The sequence below is a fragment of the Falco biarmicus genome, chromosome 10 (assembly GCF_023638135.1).
Source record: "Falco biarmicus isolate bFalBia1 chromosome 10, bFalBia1.pri, whole genome shotgun sequence".
NCBI lineage: Eukaryota > Metazoa > Chordata > Aves > Falconiformes > Falconidae > Falco > Falco biarmicus.
The window spans coordinates 8,351,643-8,373,289 of NC_079297.1; the positions used below are offsets into that span (position 1 = coordinate 8,351,643).

Below are 21,647 nucleotides of genomic sequence, written 5' to 3' on the forward strand. Positions count from 1 at the left end.
AAAGGCCCATGATCTGAGGGAAGGGCTGGCGTTATTTATGACGTGCCAGTAATGTGCTGAGGACTAGATGAAGAGCTAATCAGCCTTGCTCTGCGAGGGTGCTGGTGGCAGGGTGACATGCCACTGAATACTGCAGCAAGGAGAAAAAACATGTTTGGTACCTCGGGGCTCCTTCAAGGCACTGGTGGTGTGCATTCTGTACGTGACTCTCCCCTTCAGAGGATGGGGAATGCATATGGGAAGGAAGTCTAATGGTGAGTACATACAGCAAAATTCTTTAAGGAAACAGCCTTCCTGGTGCACTTGAGGCCTCAGGACCTTCCCCATGCTGGGAAGCCACAGTGATAATTTCAGATCCCACTTTGCTCATTTCGTCCAAGCAAAATAAAAGCCAACAAACAGCAGAGGAGATGCAGAGATGGACAGAGAACATCTTCTTGGAGCCAGCAACTCATCCTCCTTGAGGGGCTCAAATATATGCCTGCCTTCGTGTCTCTCTGCTGTACTTCAGTGAGGGACCAGCAGCAGCTCTGAAGTTGTTGCCCAGGAGCCCAAACCCGTAAGCCAGGCTCAGGCCAACTTCATCAGGAGCATCCTTGGGGTGCTGCTGGGCTGGGTGCAGGGGGTGCGGTGCCAGCTGGCACCCACTGCTCATTCACAAATTCTCAGCTTTTTCATAGCGATGGCAATACTTGCCCAACAGCCAACTGCTTCCATGAGGAAGCCTTCTCCCATTCCCTGTATCCTGGTGTTTTTTGTTAAAGGAGAAATTGCATCTCTTGGCGCTGGTCGAGATGAGAGTTGTTCTGGTTTCTGAGGCGTTGCTTTTCGGTGAGTGTCTCCAGCTGCTGCACTCCCCTTCACTCGGGGCACTGACTCATGCTTTTTGCCATCACAATAAGTCTGTTTTCATAAACAAAATTAAGTGCACTCTGTTTATTCATTAGGGAGATTTGAAGTCTCTCAGCAACGAAGAAATATGATTCGTGGGATGAACTCTTTTCCCTCTTCCCCCTTTTTCTTTTCTAACAGCTAAGGAAAAAAAAAAAAGTTTGGGAAAATACTGGCCCGATGCTATCAGCGGGCTGGTTCTGTGCCTGCTGGTGTGCAACACCATGACTGAGGAAATTATATTGACTACTCAGCTGAGGTTTGTATGCCTCAGAGACTCAGTGCTCTAAAGAGGGATATTTAAAATTGCATAAAGATGAAGAGGAAAAATGGGACAGGTTAATGAACTAGGCTTTAAACAACGCTCCAGGTAAGCACAGCACAGGTGATGGGTCCCAGCTTGACAGCCAGAGCGAGAAGCTTGTCTGGCATGTGCCGGTGAATCTCTTGTGGATGGTTTGGGGCAGGACTAGGCATGGGCAAAGCCAAGTGAGGCAGGTTGCCTGATGCCCCAGCACCTGTGTCAGAGCCCTGGTGGCACAGCCAGCTCTGCTGGTGGTCTCCCTGTTGTGTCATCTCACACCCAGCCTCCTCTTCTCCTTCCTGCAGTGGAAACACAGCTGGACCCAACCCCTTATCCTAAACAGACAAAATTCAATTTGCCTACAGTGCTGATAGGTTTTAGGCTGGGTCTGCAGCAAAGTGAGAGGCTCATGCAGCCTCACCATGCTGAGACTCCTCGCTTTTGGGTGACGTCCTCCCTGCTCCAAGGGTCCTGCAATTGCTGCCAGCTGGGACTATTGATGCATCTGTGACATTGATGTTTCTTCATTAAGGACTGGACTAATGCCCGCAATATAGCTTGAGAGAAAAATCTTACTATGATTAAGCCTGAAATAATATTAAATCAGATGGAAACCGTTTGGGTGAGTTCATGGCAACAGGATGGATAAAATTTTTGCAACTGAAACAACCCCTGCGTTCTCAGAACAAGTGTAAAGGCAAGTAGCAACTGAAAGATGGCATTAACCATGTCAAGAGGCAGAATCCAACTAAAATAATAAACAAGCACCTGTAATTCATATGAATTTTAACTCCAGCATCCAGATCTAGAGGTTCCGCACCTTGGTCAGCTGCAGTACTGCAGAGGGAGAAGTGCAAAATGCCAAGTTATGGAGCATTATTAAGACAGGTAAATTCTAATGTGAGCTAAAGAATACGAACGGGATCAGAATTAGCAAGTCCACTCATATCAGCTCATGAATACAGACTTACTCCCTAAAATATATTACCTATTGCCGTATGTTTTCCAACATGCTAGTGTGATGGGGTACCCACTGCTCCCTTCAAAATTTGGCTTATTTTATGGAACCCAAATCAGAGACTTGCAAAAGCGTCTCCCATACTGAGTGGAGGCTTCCATTCAGCTAGCTGTCATCCTGCAGAAGAGAATTTAGAAGAAATAAGTAATCCCTAAGCCAGTGGGGAGAAGCGAGGGAAGCGGCTCAATGACCAGGTATAATGTCAGTACACACGGAGTGTAATCCCAGCTTCTAAAATAGCAAGATCTGGGTTTGAACAGTGATTAACAAAACCATGTTGTTACAGGGAAGAAAATATACCTTGAATTTCTACTCATAACAGCTACTCAGAGACTTCTTTATTAGTATGCAAATCTTGTACTCATTGAAGAGGAAATAAACGTGGAATTTGCTGTCTTTGCAGCAAATGTAGAAGGTATTTTGGCCATTCTTGAAAACCCGCTTTCTACCACATACCATAAATGAAGTGAATACCTTTAACTTGTGCTTCAGAGGGATCCATAAATCAGAAACAAAGGACAGCAGAATAACAGGGTGGTGTTTCTCCTTCTGGAGTACCAGATAGCCCGTGCCAACAGTAACAACCTGTGATCTGCGGTTTCCATGCCAGACGATTCCATGGGATGGAGTGCGGCAGTTGCTTACCTTCCAGTGAGCCAGCCCTCATCTGCAGCACCCAGTCTTCGCTGGGGTTATTCCTCGGTAAGAGATGCTGGCAGCTACGTCAGACTTCATTAATTTGGGGGAGCGGGCACATGGGCATTGATCTGGGCTCAGACTTCTGATAACTGGATTTTGTCTCAAGTTATCATCACAGTTACTGGAGCTGGGACTTTGGATGAGCCCCTTCGCCATGCCTCAGTTTCACCATCTGTACAAACAAGGTTATAATATTTCCTTGTGAAAATTGTGCTGTGTGGGTGAAAAAGCACTGGATAAAACCAAGGAATTTTGTAATTTTAAAATGTTTAAATTTTGGAGCGTTTTGATTTCTCTGTGATTGACAGTGAGCACAGGGGGTCTTCTGGCTTAGGTTTCCATGTGGAAAACTGGATACACTGATATGTGTAGGAGTTTTTTGGCTAGAAAAGCACCATGTCTTCAAAAACATAACCAGATGGACTGTCCTGCTAAATAGTCACAAGCACGTGACTGTCTTCAAAAGAGACATCTTAACCTGCAGCCATTCTCTCATTGCTATGTCTAGAAATACTGTTTCAGTGTTCTTCTATTTCTGTTGCTCTTGGATTCCGTTGCCACTGAAAAAAGCTCTGGGTAAAGCGATGGCCAGGCTGAATACATAAGTCTAACTTTCAGCTCCACGGGTCAGCCTCCAGCTTTGCTTGCTTGTAAAACACCCAGCAGATGACTCATGCAGAAGTGAACTGGCCTCTTCATCACCCTCAGGTGGTTCTGCTCCTCAGAGACGAGCCAGTGAGCCACCATCAGGTGCTGCTCGTTGCAGGCTAGAGGCGTGTGGGTCTCAGAGGTCTCTAACATCTTTTCTAAGAAGCCCTGGCTAATTTTAAATGTTTGTTTCAGAAACTAAGAAAACCCCCACGGGCGTAGAAGAGATCTCATCAAACACACGATGGGCTCCAAGTCCCCAGGTAGGTCTGCATCTGTGTTAGAGGTAGGTTCAAAGGTTTTGAGCAGCCAGTTTCTGGATGCCATGCCTTGGAGAGTCAGCCTCTGGAAAGTCACATTCAAGCTCAACCCTATGAATCACATATTTGAACCAAAATGTGTCATCCAGGTTTGGAGGAGGGAGAAGCCTCATTGTTATTTCTGTTGATACATTTTTTTCCTACTGAGTCATGATGCTTACCAGGCATAATTTCTGGGAAAAAAAAACCTAAAAAGCAATCCAAAACACCCTTGTCCTCAGACTTGCTGTTCATCCACCAGATCACTCTTATTTTCTTAAGTTCTCCTGATGGAGATCTCACTATGGGTAAAACAGCTAAGCCTTTGTCATTAAACTTATTTCAGAGGGCTTCACTTTGGCCAGCAAGATCTGGGTTTGTCTGACACAACTTTAGGAAAATGGATTAGTCCTGGCCTGCAACTAGCACAAAATGGACCTTCTTTAGATGCAGCTCCTCAGTTGTAAAAATTACATGTTTAGTTTAACCTGTTTCTAAAGAATGAAGGGATAATTAAAACAATGGTTAATTGTTGCCAGACCCACTCCCTGTCATGTGAACCAGAGATTTTGTCATATTCTAGAGGGTAGGAATCAAACCATACAGGGGCCAACACTCCATCCTTGCTGTGGTCTCCGTACCGGCTCTGGGGGTGGTGGCTGGTCCCGGGCCGGCTCCTGCTGTTTGCCAGGTAGGTTTGATGTGGTTTTCCCAGCTGTGAAATGGGGCAATTGGCTCTTGGAGTCAAAACCAGGAGTGTGCAGTGCTGGGGAATGAAGAAAATGGCTGGGAAGTCATGTAGCTAATGCAACAGCTGTGCAAATACTGTTTTAATCCAGGGCTGCTGTGATTAATAGAAAAGGTGTCATCTACGGTCACCATCCACTGTCCGGTGCATGAAACGGTGGCAGAGATCAGCCCAGCAGAACTCCCTGCTTTCTTACGAGGGAACTGGGCAGCACAAGGTGAACCAAGCTGCATGGAAGACTTGGAAAACAAGGGTTTTCCAGGCAAAACAGTTTTCACAATCATGAAATGCTTCCTAGTCTTGGCGTAGCCTTGCCAGAGCTGGGGAGAGATGTCTGGGAATCCCTGGAGGGGAGGGTGGGGGTGTCTGCCTGCCTGTGTCTCTCTCTGAAAGGCTGGCAAATGGCCCCATGCTTGGAAAAGTGCGAGTGTGTGTGTGTCTGTCTGTTGGGGGGTCAGTGCTTCACCTGGCGGCGCTTCTTGCTGCCTTTTGGTGTTGGAGTAGGGAGGTCCAGGGGAAGCTGCAAACTCCTTGGCCAGCAAACGCAGCCCGGTCACAGGCCAAGGCTGCAGTGGGCAAGGATGTGGCGTGCACAGGTGTGATGTGCAAGGCTGTGGTGTACAAGGGTGAGTGTGCAAGGCTGCGATGTGCAAGGCTGTGGTGTACACGGGTGCAGTGTGCAAGGCTGTGGTGTGCAAGGCTGTGGTGTACACGGGTGCAGTGTGCAAGGCTGCGATGTGCAAGGCTGTGGTGTACAAGGGCGAGTGTGCCGGGCTCTGGTGTGCAAGGCTGTGATGTGCAAGGGTGCAGCATGTGGTGGTGCCTCCCTCTCCCCTAACTGCTGAACCCACCTGGGAAGTGTTTTCCATGGCCAGGGTTTCATGCTGCCTGCGGTGCTGCAGCTGTGCCTGCGCTCTGAGGGTCCCTGCGGGTGGCTCCCGCCGCCGGAGCGGTGCAGCAGCGGTGAGCCAGCCCTCCCTGCAGATGGCAGTGATATCCTGTGCTGCAACAAACCCTTTGCTGAATTTCCCCATACTTTTTTTCTGGCTAAGGGCGGGGGGGGGGGGGGGGGGGGGGGGGGGGGGAGGGAGCGGAAACCAAACCACCAACCCTCCATGCAGCCTAAAGAGCAAATTTTACATAAACTTTGCTTTGTCCCCAGCCTGCAGCTTAGAGGGAGCAGTGCCGCTGTGAGGCAAAGTATTACATACCCCGATTCCCTGTAAAAGCCTAGAAAATGTTAAGATGTGTGGGCATGGTTCAATTACATTTATTCTTTCTACTTATTGCTTATGTTAATGGCCTTTTTAAAGGTAAATGAAGCCAATATGGTTTCTTGCAAGAGCCCTGTATAGATAACTAGCACAAATCCTGATTTACAGAACTGTTTGAGTTTAGAACTGGGAAAAAGAAAAAGTGTAAGGGAAGAAAGGCACCCCTAAGCTAACGGTAGGCTGAGCTAGTCACTGGAGACTTCAACTCAGAAAAGAAAGGTTTCTCCCCACCTTTTCCTTTAGTGAAGGCTAACATGAAAAAGCTTTGAAGTTAAACATCTGTTGGGCTTAGGTTTCAGTGGCTTGCTCGTGCTGATATAATCAGGCAGCTGAGAAGGCTTTCATGATACTGCTCATCTTCAATAAGGTTGTATAAAGAGTCCATGAAAAATTTACTCAAGCCACCTCAAACCTTCAGGACTATCCATCTCACCAGTGATCTAGCCTCACCGAGTATTTGACATATCAGGAGTATCCAGACGGAGCGGGTCAAAGCTGAGACCTTAGCATCACTCCAAGGAAAAATAACCTGCCAGTCAATGAAGCTTCACTTTGATTCGTAGCCAGTGGCATAGAAAATACATACATTCCCATGAGTGATGTGTTCACGTGCTCTTACCTAGCAGGATGCAGACGACGGCCGGCCGGTCATGCTCTGGGGGGCCCAAGAGCTGTGGTCGGCTGAGGTCCCCGTACAACACCTGAGCAGACCGCTGTGCTGCTGGCTGGAGGCGTTAGGGATGCCTGCGCATTGAAGCCACTTTATATATTGAAGCCTCTTCATACATCGAAGCCACTTCATAAATAAGCCCGGAAAACTCTGGGAATTAACGGTAACATTTCAGAGCTCTCACGGTAAGTAAATGATGCTAACAAGGCCCCATTTCCCATAGGTGTTTTTCTTATGTGGGGAACCCTTTAATTTTAATTTAGGATGGGGAAAGTTTGCTGGGAGTTGCAGTCCTGCCCCTTCACTTGCCACGCAGCACAGGTGTGGTCGTCACCACTGACTGCTCATCCTTCTCCAGCCAGTTTGTAATTTTTCTTTCAGCTAGAGGCAGATACATATTTTGGTATATAAAGGGCAGTGTTAGAGGCTTCAGCTGTAGTACAAATCAGGGCAAACTTGGCAAGGAATCAGGCAATAAGGCATAAGGAGGTCTGTTCTCGTAAGGCTGGGTGGGGGTCACACATACTTCTGAGTCTTTGATGGCTTTCGATGCCTTGAGTTCACCTGGTGTAAAAAGTTAAGGCACACGGGTTTGTGACAATTTCTGACATCATTGCAGAAAAAATGTAAATTAAAGGGGGGGAAGCACAGAGCTGGCAAAATGTCATTGATATTATCTGTCAAAACAAATGTGAATCAAACTTTACTCCTGTGATTACGCCTAAGCTATCATTACAGGCCTGCCACAAAATCACAGCGTGAATCTCTGCTCTGCTCTGCAGGGGCAGAGGCTGTAATATTTTCCCCTCGGCTGCGCGCTTGCTGCTGCTCCGATGGCCCCCACCAAGGGCCGGGAGGGCACGTGGGTGCAGGCAGTCACTGTGGCTTTCTGGAGAGAGGTTCCGAAATGTGACGTCCTAACCCGCTCCAAACCTCCAGCCGTATTTCTGACCAGGCGTTCCCAGTTGCTGCTCTCAGCAAAAGGTGGTGGATGACCCGGGCTGCTCCCGGGGGACCTTTGAGTCATGTTTTCTCTGCTCTTTCCTCGTGGTGCTGCCGGAGGAGAGGGCTCAGGGGGGTGATGGGGCTCCCTGCGTGGGGCCAGCACTGACCGGGCTGTCTCACCACCTCACCAGAGGCAGGGAGCCAGGGTCAGTGTCAAATGCAGGGGCTGCAGAGTTCAGCTGCAATTACTACCCGGAGCCCAGGGCACAGCCTAGCCCTCGGAGTAGTTACTATCACCTAGAAATGGCTGCTTGACTTGCACACCGTCCCACAGCCATGCCGAAATGCAGCAGCTGGCTGAGGACGGGCTGGTACGTGTTTAGCTGTTTGCTGAAGAACACAAGGCTGGTGTGGTGAATGCTGGGGGCTTGCTCCCCATACCCCACCCCTGGCCTGAAAGTCCGTTTCATCAAAAATTCCCGAGCAGAGCTGAGCTCTCACAAGTAGTTAGCTAATAGACTGCCATGCTCAAAAAGAAAAAAAAATCCTTTTACTATTTATATTTTTCTATTTCTGAGCAACAGATAGAGAACGTTTGTTTCACATGCCTGCCTTCCCTGCTCAGCTCTGCCTCCGTGCCCTCCCGCTTGATTTCAGCTACAATTTTGGGCCTACAGTCCACGGAATAAAGAGGTGCCTTTGTGCTGCAGCCACCTCTAGAGCCTGGATATGGCCAACTCGTTGACAGCGCAGCCCCTGCCCACCTCTTCTGCCTCCCCCTTCCCTGGGCTTTTGGTTCCTCACAGCCTCGGCAATTTTGCTGCACCAGCAGCCTTGCCCTTCGGTTTAGGAGGAGCTCAAATCCTGTGCTGTGGTCTTCTTTTCCCTAAATAAAAATAATTCAAGCCCCTCTACAACATGAGTTCACCCAGGTGATAGCTGTTTGCAGGAGAAGATGGTCCGGCTAAAGCACAAGGTGAGCAGGGATCGGGAAGATGAGGACAGCATTGGGTGGGAGCTCATCGTCCCTGCGAGGCTCCCTTCGCAGCAGCCCAGTGGAGCACGGCCACCTGAGCAAGCCAGTGATGATGTATTCAGACAAGAATCTGGTATGAAGCTGAAATGCAGCTTCTTAATTTAAGTAAATTACTTTTGTACTTAAATAAATAATAAAAAAAAAAACCCCAACCAAACTTGTAAATCGCGTATTTACACAATGGAGCACGCGAGCAAGCGAGTTCTCACACGAAACCCAGATGTTCATTAGAAACACGAATTTTTTCTTCCTTGCTGCTACCATGAAAAGTAAAACTGGGAAAAAAAGCCAGCTGTGTTGAAGAGATATAAAGTAGTCAGTTAAGTCTACAAAATCCAGGAAATTTCCTGGGTTGGGGAACTGGGGTGCTGTTGTAGTCTTTTCATTTGGACCCAAGACATAAATTAAAGCCAGAGTATCAAGTCAGGTGCTCAAGTTCTCAGCCCTTAGCTGTGGAATTTCCAGGTTAAGTTACTTAAATTTTCCTGTTGCTGAATAAAGCTAAATTCCTGTGTGCCATATATTTGCTCATCATAAAATGTTCTCTCCTAGCCAGTAACAGCTTCTTTGTTGGCGAAGCCTGTCTGGTTTATGAGCTTCCCAGCCTTTGTACAGTGTACTGGGAGTTAAGAACTTCCACATGGTGCTTGCTCTGAGGCTTTTGTGAATAAGCAAAGCAAAGCAAAGCCCTTGCTCTGTGTCCAACATGCATCAAGTATGGTTTTAATTGTGTGTTTTTAAATGCAAAGGATAATATTGATTCTGTTAAGGTAAATGTCTTTAATTGTATGCTATATAAACTCGACTCTTACTGAGACATAATGGGCTCTGGGCTTTCTTCCAGCACAGCAGTATGAAAATGTATCTGTTTGTGTCTCCAGTAGAGAAATGCAGAATTAAGCTTTAGATGAACAAAAATTAAATGGAGTCCACACCCAGTCTCCAAAAAGCATATATTGATACAGAAGGACATTTGCACAGATAGAAATTAATGCTACTAATTAAGCCAGGTCAAAACTCTGGAGTACCTGTTGATGCGGATGGTTTAGTGCTTTTTATTTGGGTGGTGCTGGCGGGAATAGAAAATTCGATGAGGGAACATAGTAAGAGAAAGTGAAGAAGTTCATAAAACTGTCACTGCATGTATCAGTCTATCTCATCTACAGAAATGGAATGGGCTCTCGATGCAAAGGGGGTACTGGGCATCTCATTAACAAAGTGGTGCTCCATGCTCCGAAATCCTTATGCACACCCCTCTTGTGAGTATTTAGGAGGGCGATGAGGAATGAGGACAAGATGACTATATTAGTTTATCAAAGGTGATAAAGGTATTTAAGAATAGACCAAACACTCATGCAGCAGATGATATCCTTTCATTTATTGCTAAACTACCATAGTACAGGCAATATATAAAAATATTTTACAGATAGCAAAAAATCATTACATTGGAGGTTAACATTGTTGTTGTAGGAATGTGAATGGTATAAAACCTTTTCCGATTCTTAAAGTTAGGTTTCTGAATGAACAGCTTGATTAAAAAGACATCTGCCAGGATGATTTCAGCGACAATTGCTCGCTCATATTTATTAACATATGGTTTTACCTGAACATAAAGGGTAGAACTTCAGCAAGGAGGCTTGGACTTCTGTGAGGAGGGGATCACTTCATAATTACACATAATCATACACACATGTACACACAAATATGTAAGTCCCGATTAGGCCACCATTATTAAGACAGAACTGTAGCTTGATTCTCTGTTGCCAGGTCTCACCACACTACTTGTGTAGTAAGGTACTGATCAGCATCAGGAAAATAAAGACAGTTTAATCCTGGAATAACTGATTATTCCAACACCACATCCATGGATTTCTGGGCTATTACAGACACATAAATCATTACTCATTTTTGTGAGTCAGTCATTCTAGAACTTTCTACCCGATTTTGCTATTTTCTGAGAGTTATTGAAATAAACCTCAAATTACTAGCTTTTCCCAGATAACCACTCATCTGCAGCCTATACGATCTTACACAGTACCAGCACCTTCATTTGAAATTTATTGCAATGTGAGTTGGGTACCAATATTATATATATTTTTTTGTACCCCAGGAACAATGAAAATGGCTAAACAAATCTTTAACAGACTGTAATAGATTAGATACTGGCTGGTAGTTGAGCAAATAGCTACCAGCTGTCACCCACTGCAGTTATAAAGTAGCAGACATTAAAGACAGATGTCAATCTTATGTCAAACATTCAAAGAAGTGGATTACTCCTTCTGAACTGAGATGAATAAAGAATTATAACTTTCCAGGTGTGATGGCAAATAGATGCCTTACATTTACAGGTAAGAAAACACTGCAATGTAAACGATGAGGAAAACAGTTGATTTCTGGAGAATTTGGAATTCACCCAGTCTAAATCCAACATTGGTGTCTCTTCCTATTGCACAGGAATACATAATATAAATAACAAACACTTAGAATAGCAGATAAACTGGAACATCTGATGATTTTAAGTGGTGCAAAATTTATGAAGATCTGAATCAACTTACAATTTGAAATTAAGAGAGTAATTTTCTTGAATCCCATCTGGCAGATAACTGTTCCTTATTAAGTAGCAATTTGGAAAGAAATGCAGTGGGAAAAGTCAGATTGAAATATTTAGAAACATATTTCTGAAGCATTTAAAGCTGTCTTTGAAGTCTTTGGAAAATTTATCAAATATTTCTTTTTAGAACAATAACAATTCAACAACAATTGCATAGAAAATTAATACACTTAGAAAATGAAAATTGATCCTTTATAAATACTATCCTTAATCCAAAAGGTGTTGCATATTTGGTCAGACAAAAAGCATAGACACTTTTTTGTAAAGATATGGATTACAAAATATACTTTTAAAAACATGCTAGCTAATCTGAGAACTGTTTTAGATACGTTATTAAGCAGCAGTATTTTATACAATAGAGAATAACATAGTGCTGGTTTTGGAAATATTCTACATTCAGAAAATGCTGTATTCCTACAAGAAGAATGGAAGTGATACATATTTACATGGATACAAATAAAGCAAGTGCAAAAACCATGGCTCTTCTACATTCTTTCTACCAATAAAAACACATACATTAGACACTTCGTTCCATCACTGTTGTTCAGATCTTACATTTTGCTCATTCTCATGGAGAAAAACAAAAACGGGACTTCATACTTCATTGCAAGTATCTTCATGAGCAATTACTCTCCTGCCAAACTGTACTTCCAACGCTCATAACTGACAAAAAAAAAGTCATCCTGATATCTGTCCACTCCCATTCCACTCTCAGACTGTTTACATATCATGAATGATGATTTTATTCTACGTATTCATATATTTGATGCAGAAGTTTATAGAAGCTCATCCTGTATTTGCAGCCAAAGCTTGGACGGAAAAATGGAAGTTAAAAAAATGCACACACACACACAAAAAAAGAAAGAGATGAACTTTTGAGTTCCAACGAGCCCCATGTACTTTGCATGGTATAACTTTGATGGAAAAATGCATTAGAGTTGTTCACCCTCTAGACAATATATTTGGAGGCCTTTGGTACAATGGCAGGAAGGCACTGTGGTGAAACATTCAGATAACTGAGGAAAGACAGTATTTCCTCATGTGCAAATATGGCTATCTTCCAGATAAAGTGAGAACAAATTACTCACAAAATGGTATTAACTCTTCCAAGGTTAAGCTAATGCTTCTACAGAAAGAGCGCAAATAAGTTGTACTAAGTAACAAAATATTAATACTGGAAAAACACTGCTCAGCAAGAACAGGAAATAATTTAGTACTGTATATTTTGAAGTTCTTCAGCCTAGCTATATAATTTTAACATACTGGTTTTCTTTTTAAAAAGAGACAGCAATGCATAACGCTATGTCTGAGGATACTCCTTTTCTCCAGAAATAAATATAAAGTTGGTTAAAGCTGTATTATTTGACTAACAGTTGCATGTAAAAGCAAATAGAGTAGCACAGCCTGACCTCATGTAGCTGTAAATAAAACCACTAAAATGTAGTCTATATTATATACATCTTATGACCCCCTCGATCCAGTAGCTGGCTTCATGTGCCTGCAGACAGCTGGCTGACTGGAGCCAGTTATAGGATCGTGACTCAAGTTTGTAATGGGGTTGTGTGTGTTCGTATATCATCATATTTATATAATATAGCCATATAGGTATATATGGTTATATTATAAAAATATGCATGTATATGCACCTACACAAACACACATACAGATTAATACCTATGCATTAAAAATGAGGAAGAAATACAGCTAATGCAAGCACAAGTAAAGCACTTGTAGCACATTTTAAAAAAAATAAAATAACCCTCTCCCCCTCTCTACAGCAAAGTGCCCAAAGGGACACAAAAGAGCAGTGGAAATTTTGTCTTTTGGTTAAAGAGCGCATGTTTCATGGGTGCATCCTGCAAAGTAGCTTTGCTGGAGTGTTCCAGGGGCTCAGGAGCTTCCCTGCCTGGGTCCCTTTGAATGCTGAAAAGCCTTTGCTATAAGTCCACATTTTTCTTGTCTGCTATGCACATTTATTATGCCTTATAGTAAAAAGGGGAGAAAGATGCTTAAATGATCAGTGGGGGATAGTGGCAAAAATTAAAAATAAACATGAGTCCACATCACGAACATGCATATTGCAATTGCACATTGCAGGAGGACTGTGAGTGGATTTGGTGTGTGGTTATCTGACTTCAAGATCAGCCACTTATCTGTATACAGAGGACTATTGACAAGCAGTTGCTATCGACAATCACTAAATAAGCAGCAATATTTTTAGATTACATCAGTGCATCTACAGATTTGAAAAGACGTTCATGTTCTTCTTTGATAATCTATTTAAAATCCAGTAAGAGAAAAGCTTGTCAGTTATTTGGGGTTTTATGTGAATGGGGTTTTTTTAAACTTCTCCTATATGTCACAGGTTTCATTCAGAGAAAACTAGATGTTCATTTTTGATACTTCCAAGCATGAATTCTGTGAAACCGGCAGACACATTCGGTCTGTTCTTTTACTCAGATGCAGCAAAGAACTTCTGACAGGCAACTTTTGGCCTGAGGAATTGCTCAAAGTGATGCAAAACACCAGACTGCATTAAAAATCCATAGTATATGTCAGATTCTGGTGAAGTGGCAGTTTTAAAACAGTCCAAAATAGCTTATTTGAGGCATGTGAGCCAGTCAAAGTACTGTATGAGTGCTGTTTAACAATCAATAATTCCCCTGTGCAGAAGTCATTTCAGCTAGTCTGAGCTTCAGTTTTGTTTCCGTAAAAGTCAGCAATAAACCTGGCCATTTTCACCTCTGCTGGTAACAGGCGGTCAGGTCAGGTGTTCTGGGGAGTCTAATGCTTCTGTCTCCCACTCTAAAACTGACAGATGACCTTGCAGAACTTAAGCACCAACTTTTAGCGGCAGAAAATGTATTTTTCTCAATGCTCCTGAAATGTTTTCTGTTGAAACGAGCACATACTCTGCAGGGTTTGTGCAAGATCTTTCTTGCAATATTGGGGAACCAGTTATGCAGCCGCTCTGCTGGTCTGCTGTATTCATATAACCTAATTCCTGCTGTAAGCATGTGGACACGTAGGTATTCAGCAAAGTTTACTGTGAAACAACTGAAAACAGCATAGTTTCACTTTTTTTTTCTAGAACAGAGCTCAGGCTCTGCACTCTTAAAAGTATCAGCGTTCCTCATTTACAAAATTAGGAAATATTACTATGTATTTACTACCATGTTATGGATATCCTTTCCTGTACATTGATTATCCATTCACGATGCCTTTTTATCACACTGTGGGAGCAATGACACACCAAAATGTTATAAACTTGCTAGCCGTACAACTGCAGATGGCAGCGGTTATCTTTTATCATGATAAGCATGTGTCAGTACAGTATATTCTAACACATGAAGCAAAACATACAAACATACTAACTCACATGGAAATTTAACCTTTCCAGAAATTGCTCGTAGCTTTGCAAAGCTAAAGAGACAAGGTGAATATAAATAAGCGTATACTTTTTCTGGAACATATGGCTTCTGTAAGATGCAATTATTTTCTTCTGCAGCTTGTGTGGTTAAATATTACAGCTGCTAAATGAGTCAAGTTATGAGCCAACAGCAGGTTCTATACGACAAGAAACAGCAACAATTTCTTAGAGAGAAAATAACTAAGATGTGTTCATACACTGCCTAAATATTAACAAGGATCAATCATAAAATCTTTGGATTTACTGTGACTCCTATATATTAATTTCTGTTTTATCTGGGTTTATTTTACCCTGGGACAGGCGTTACAACTGCTGAATTTCTCTTTTCACTGGTTATCTGTGAGCATCCCTCTCCTTCAATTCCTACCCACTTGGACAAGAAAAATGAAGAAAGCTCCTGAATTCAGCTGACATCTACTGTTTGAAATACTGATCACAGTGCTCAGTCAGAAAAAAGTGGCTTTTGATCCCAGGTCGGTTAAAGGCCAAGCAAGCTTGGGTTGCCTCAGTTTCCTACAACTTCAAAATTTCTCAGAAGGGCTTAAGAGACCTGAGGGCAAGTCATTGTTAGTGAACCACAAAATGTCATTTTTCTTTTATGGAATATATTACTCTTTCTTCCCCCGTTTCCCACCCCACCCAAATAAGCACTAATATATAACCTCCTTTGCTTTGTGCAGTGTTCAGGAGTGACCTATCACTTCTCCCTTATTACTAAGATAGATCGATACATAGATAGATATTTTGCAGCAGGCTTGAAGAGTTTCCTCAGACAGATGCTCTGTTACATGAGAACAATACGATCTTTGGACGAAAGGAAGGGTGTCCTTCTTGATGTTTACAGAGAGAGGTGGCAAGTTGCTTAGTCAAGGCTGTCAGCTTGATGCCAATACATTGTTCCTTGCATTGAATTGGTGCCTTGAGATGAACAGTTAAGGAAGCAGGAGGTTGCAGGGGCATTGGAAGGATCTAAGAGGTCAGTTATGGAAGGATTCAGTAAAAGTTGTCTCACAAATCTCTTCTATGTCTGATTTCTGGCAGGGAGTCCAGAAAATTCCTTCCTGATAATTTCATTAACTGTGAAATAAAAGAAAGAGGAAGAAATGTTAGAGCACTTTCAAAATCACAAGAAGTAAAAGCAATCCTTGAGCAGTTTGCTGTTAAGCTGAAAAAAATCCCCTCTGTATTGGTAACACAATATTATTAAAACCTAAGACTTTAAGTCCTATTGACCCAGATTACACGTTTTTTGAAGGCAAGGGGGAAGAAGCGGAGAGAGGTGGTTTACACTGTGTTCAGCGTGCTTTAAGTACCGTAAAAACACAACTGAGAGTGTACCATGTGTCCAGTACATGCCACATCCTTTACATACACAACACCTTCCCTCTTTCACAGACATTTCCTTCACCCGAGGTAAAAAAGAAAAATCTGTACATATCTAAGCATTTTAACATTTTCATTAGGCTGAAATAAGAGTATTTTGAAAAGAAAAAGGTCAGGTTTGGAGAAAATACAGTGGACAGTGCTGAAAACACAGAGATTGTAATTCAGGTGAAAAAGTGTTGACTGTTTTGTGTTTGGTTTGTTGCTGTGTTGGGGTTTTTTTGTTTTGTTTTGTTTTTTAAATCTTGCTGTAGACTCTATTTGCTCTAATTTTTATCCTAGTTTGTTTGTAGATCGTAGCATAAGCCAACTTCCATGCACCGCTATGATACCCTGAGAGGCTGGGACAGGCCTGTTAATAAAGCTCAAGAGACGACACTGAAGAATTTTGATCTCTGTTCAAAAAACCAAAACAATATTACATGTTACATACAACAGCCATTCTCTCCTGTCTGCCTTTCACAGTTATTTGCCTAAAGCACCCCTTGCTGTCTCCTGGAACAACAATTCTGTAAAGGCTGCACTTTCATTAGGAGAGACCTAAAACATGAGCGTTTTGGTGCAGAACTCCAAAACTGCCTGTTTTGGGGCTCCATTTCACATGCAGGTCCTTGGCACTATATTCACCAAGGGGGTCCACAGTTTTGAAACAGTCTGTCTACTTTACAAATTTGCCTTAAAACCAGAAGACCAAATTTTCTAAGGTTTCAGACCCCAGATCTAAATGATTTCTCCCTGTTGACATTTAAGGGCTAAGACAAGGACTAACTGAAACCGAAGATGACCCTCATCCAAGACTGATTAATCCTCAAGCATGCAGCTGTAAGACTTCTCCATATTTAGGCCCATTTCTAACACGAAATATGATAAATATGAAAAAAAAAATAATTAGCATGGTGTTTCACCACTTCCCACAATTAAAAAAGCTGATGCCCAATCTCTTATTGCTTCTGGGAAGGGGAACACATGTATTAGTGTTCAATAGTTACAACTAGTAGTTTGAAATCTCCCTCCACTCTATGTGCAATGGAATTTATCTTTGAGAAAGTAAAATCTATGTTCTGTGCAAAGCTCCACCTTATTACTGTACGGATGTCTGTTGTGGTGGGATATACTTCTCAAGAACTTAGTATTCACACAGAGCGTGGCACAGGTGCTTGACGGGAGGAGCAGGGAGGCAGCCCTCTGCATGTCCGCGTACAGTGAAATCTCCTGAAGGGACAGTTTCCATCCCTCCGTGCTCAAAAATCCCACCACTAACAGCCCAGAGTTTAACTCTTTCTAATTCCAGGCAGGGAATGCCTGATTTCAACCAGACTGGTGCCTCTTGGAGAGGACAGAGGCAAAAAAGCACCACTGACAGCAGAACTCCTGTCCTCTCCTGCTGCCCAACTTTCTACTTGCCACCATCACCAGCTGGCTTCTACCAGCCTTTTGGGCTAGTTCTTGCAAATAAAGCACATGTGGCGTTTTTAATGTGTTGCTGCTCTGCAGTGTAAGCAAACAACCAGTGGGAGGTGAGGTTGGTCCACTTTCAGGCAAAAAAAAACCTCCTTCAGCTCAGCTAAGAGCTTCCTGTTTGCTCTACCCAGGAAATGAGAGGAGCAGGTCTTCAATGGAAATTTTTCACAGCCTCAGCTAAAAATAGCAGTGAGGTAAAAGAAGTGGGCACCCACTCTTACAGGGTCATTTCCTTTCTAAAAACAAGTGGGCTGAGACTGAGGGCCGCTTTATTTATCAACACGTTTGTTTTAGCAGCCAGTGTACCAAAAAATACTGTGCACGAGTTTCCTTTCATTTAATACAGCCACCACTCGTGGAAATATCCGAGCCAACCGTCACCTTCATTTAGGAAGGGTTAAATATAAAGTGAAAAATGAGAAGATAATTAAATGGAGTTTACTAAACCGACAGTCTTTTGAGGGGTCCAGTTCTGGTTCTGTTTCCCTGCCTGAGCTTTAAGCAAAGTGGAACCTGTTGCACAGCACCAGCAGAGCAGGAGCCAGCGCAGGCCCTCTGCTCGCCAGCCCCAGGCAGCTTGGACGGCGTGGTAAAAAGCTTACTCAGCCGCAAACTTCACTTTCCCTCCTTATGTGTTGCATGGGAGGTCAGCAGTAGGGTTTGTGGGCTGAAGTTACAGGGGCATTACAACCTGCCAAGCCTTAAAAGTTGCGGGGGGAACAGTATGAAACATTAACCCTATAGACGGGCTGCAGGACTGTGCTCAGAGAGCTGGGCTTTCTCTGTGCCAGCTCTTATGGGTGGCAAATGGGGTTTTTGTTGTAAACCTCTGGATGACAAGAGAGCTCCCTCTCATCAGTTGGCCTGTAGCCACCCTGAATTTCACCTAAATTCAAATGGTGAGGGAAGTTAGGTGCAGTTTAAGCTGGGCAACATTAGTCTGGCAGCTCTAAGGGCAAGATGTGTAAGTCAATGATTGTCCCAGCACAAAAAGCCCTCATCTACAACCAGAGCCCCTAAATCTAATGAATATGTAAATGTAACAGGAATAGATTCCAAGGCAAGCATCTCTCTCTCAGGTCAGAGTCACCTCCGGACTAAGTCTAGTGAAATCACACACCTTTCGTGATCTGCTCCAGATTTGGGAGCACATAGATCCAGATCCGGGTGTAATCTCAGTGATCTGGGTTTCAATAGTAGGTTGAACAAAATCAGCAAACTGAGAGATACCTAAACTTTAGAAGAAGCCGAGATCATGCGCTGAACTTGTTGTTCTGAACTCCCACCTGTCTTTTTTTGGTAGCATGGTTAAAATGTATCTCAAGCATCAGTTCTCATTATTTGCTCATTTCTAGCCCAGAGGAAATGGAGATGATGTGATTAATAAATAAAACATTGTTATTTAAGGTGCCTAGCATGCAGCAGCTCTAGAGCACACTGCTATTGATCCATTTAATGAGAGCAAAATGATTAAATGGGGCCATAAGGCCATACACAAAGATAATGAAAGATTAAATCATAGAAAAGGATATTGAAATTACAGCTGACGTCAGCTATCCGGACCAAGGAAATGCCTAGTTAGGCCTGAATCCCTTCAGCGTATCTCTGTTAGATACTGCTGTCATAGTATTACAACTGCCCCAGTGCTTGGGGATTCCCAAGTTAGCTGAATGCAAGAGGCTGGTTGAAATCATGGGAGAATCTCTGTGTTCCTCTAATCACTCGGCTTTGATGGGTTAGAGTCAGTCTCTCAGGCTCCAGTCCTCAAAGACATTTAAGACTCTAATTCACATCCTCTCAGATAGAAATCTGGAGTATATTCACTTGTGGGATGATAGTGGGTTGTATTAAATACCGAGCTCCAACTAGTAGTCCAGAGACAGAAAACAGTCTCCAATTTTAGCTGGCAATGAGTCAGGCTCTTTGTTATTGATTATATACGTGCACACACACTCATATGCATGCGTGCACACACATACACACACATGCACTGGAGTAACAACTTTACTAGTGTTATTCCACATATGTATCTGGAATAACACCAGTGAAGTCAATGTTGTCACAGCACTATACCCGTGGCAGTGACTGGGGTCTTGTGCCCTTTGGGGATCCTGCAAGGCTGAGGGGTCTTGTCAGAGGAGGCAAAGCTCAGCTCCAGCGGGCTCCTCCCTGCACCGGGCAGGGATCCTGCAATATTCCATGTTTGCTCTGCTGATGCAGCCAAGAAATGTTTTTACATGCAGAGCAAACACGAGACATGCAGGGAGGAACTAATGGCACAACAGGGACTGGGGAGGAAAGTTGAACCCTGAATTTTTAGCGTGCCCTCAAAACGTGACCAGGCAAACCATGGTCTCAACGTGGTTCTAGCTGCTGCCTGGGAACGTCAGGATGCTTTAGCCCAGCATGCACAACCCCATCTCTCCTTCCCTGCCCACCAGCCCCCAGCTACTTCAGGACAGCTCTGTGGTACACAAATGGGGAAGAAAAAGAATGAAAAAATTAAATCAAATAAGATTTTAAACCCTTTAAGCCAAATAAAAAGGGGCATGACTTTTTAATTGAAAAAAAAAATAAATAAAGGTTAAGAGAAACACACAGCTGGAGAAAAGGCAGAAAAATACCAATTACCTTTCTTTTTGATTGCTTGGATCAAAGATCACAGTCATTCTTTTTCATATAATGTTTTGTATCCAGCTAAGGTGTGTATCTATCAGCTCTGAAAAAGATTTGCAAAACCATTTTTGAGAAAAAAAGGTAACCTTTGACCTATATTGCAAGGCCAAATGTTACAGTTTTCAGCTACTCTTTCATTTTCTGATTTAATTTATTAAAAGGACATTTCAGCATATACAATACATAAGGCAGAACTTAACCGCTGACCTTTCTGTTTGCTCAGATCCAGCACTAGATTTACTTTTCCCCCTCTTTCCTCAACTGATGTTATCTAAAAATAAGTACACAAAAAATAACACTCCTAAATTGATCACAAAACATGCGAAATGCTGATAATTTGATCTGAGACTTCAGAGTCACAGGAGGTCCATGCATCTTGTAAGTCAGGTCAAAGACTAGTCACTGCCTTTTGCAAAATGCAGTTATATTATCATCTTAGTGGCCCAAATAAAACATGACACATTTATGCCAGACTAAAAGTCAGTCCCTTTTAAATAAGAGATCTAACCACAGTGGCCATGTCAATTAGACTTCGCCTTAATTGTAAAGAACAGGAAAGGTATGTGCAAAGAAAGTGTGAAAGTTACAGTCTTTGCTTCAAACACAAAAGGATGACATTTTTTTCTCATAAAATGGCAATATTTAAAATGCTGTTTCATTTTCTTTCTGTCTTTTTAGATTTCTTTTGAATTCACCGTGAAAGCATTTGGCACTTCTGCAAAACCATATGGAAATTTTAAAAAGTAACTACAATATTAAGAAGGAAAAAGTGCTTCTTAAAAACTAAGTTAGTTTTAAGCACAAGATTCAGAAGTGTCTTTGCTGCTGGACTTCAGGTGACTATATATAGAAAAGAAATATTTTACTTGGCTCCCAGAGATTGTGCAGCCACGTATCATACACTGGAACCTACCACTCAGTACACAGCCTATTTTATATTCTGCATCCTGGAAAATCAGCTTTTGCACATGCAAGCAGAGCAACTAATTGACTAGTAAATACAAACGTAGGTGTATCAGGCAGAAGGAGCCCAAACCCAACAAACTGTGCTGGGGAAAAATACTGTGTGTGTGTGGTAGGGGGTTGTTTTATAAATCAACAGCAATGAAAGGCTTTTTTTCTGGAAAATGGGGATGTATAACTACTAAGAGGTTCTTAGCTGTAAAGCCTTACTTTAATTACATACCCAAAAAAGATTTTACTCCTCCTTATTGAAATAATGCAAATAGATGCACCCTGCAACTTTTCTTCCTTGTCCTGCTTGTAATCCACGTAGCCTGGGTAAACTATAAACCTCTTCAACACCATGCAGCCCAACAGCAACCAGGTCATCTCCATTAGTTAAGCAAACTCTTGGAAGAAGTCACTGATCTCCAACTAGGTGACAATTCAAGTCCCATGATGCATTTTTGCTATAGTAGTTTCAATAGACCCAAAACCCATCGGCATCTTTCCATGAATTTAACATCATAATATAGATATCTGATGGAAAACAGAATTTAAATAAGATGCATATTCTTGGCTAAAGTGTGTCCCAATTGAAATCAGTATCTA

The 21,647-nt window shown here is 42.8% G+C and overlaps 1 protein-coding gene across 5 annotated transcripts in view; it reads right to left on the reverse strand.

Moving 5' to 3' along the window:
• Positions 1–9,888: 9,888 nt before the first annotated feature.
• The window catches only part of NFATC2 (nuclear factor of activated T cells 2), a 102,173-nt gene continuing 90,414 nt past the window's right edge, over positions 9,889–21,647 (reverse strand). For 4 of the 5 annotated variants that reach the window (XM_056354331.1, XM_056354327.1, XM_056354330.1 and 1 more), the window contains exon 10: positions 9,889–15,650. In XM_056354331.1, the coding sequence (XP_056210306.1) occupies positions 15,595–15,650 (56 nt within the window). In that variant the 3' untranslated portion in view covers positions 9,889–15,594. Of the gene's footprint in view, positions 15,651–20,048; positions 20,137–21,647 lie in introns of all 5 variants that reach the window. The other variant, XM_056354329.1, reaches the window with a different exon arrangement.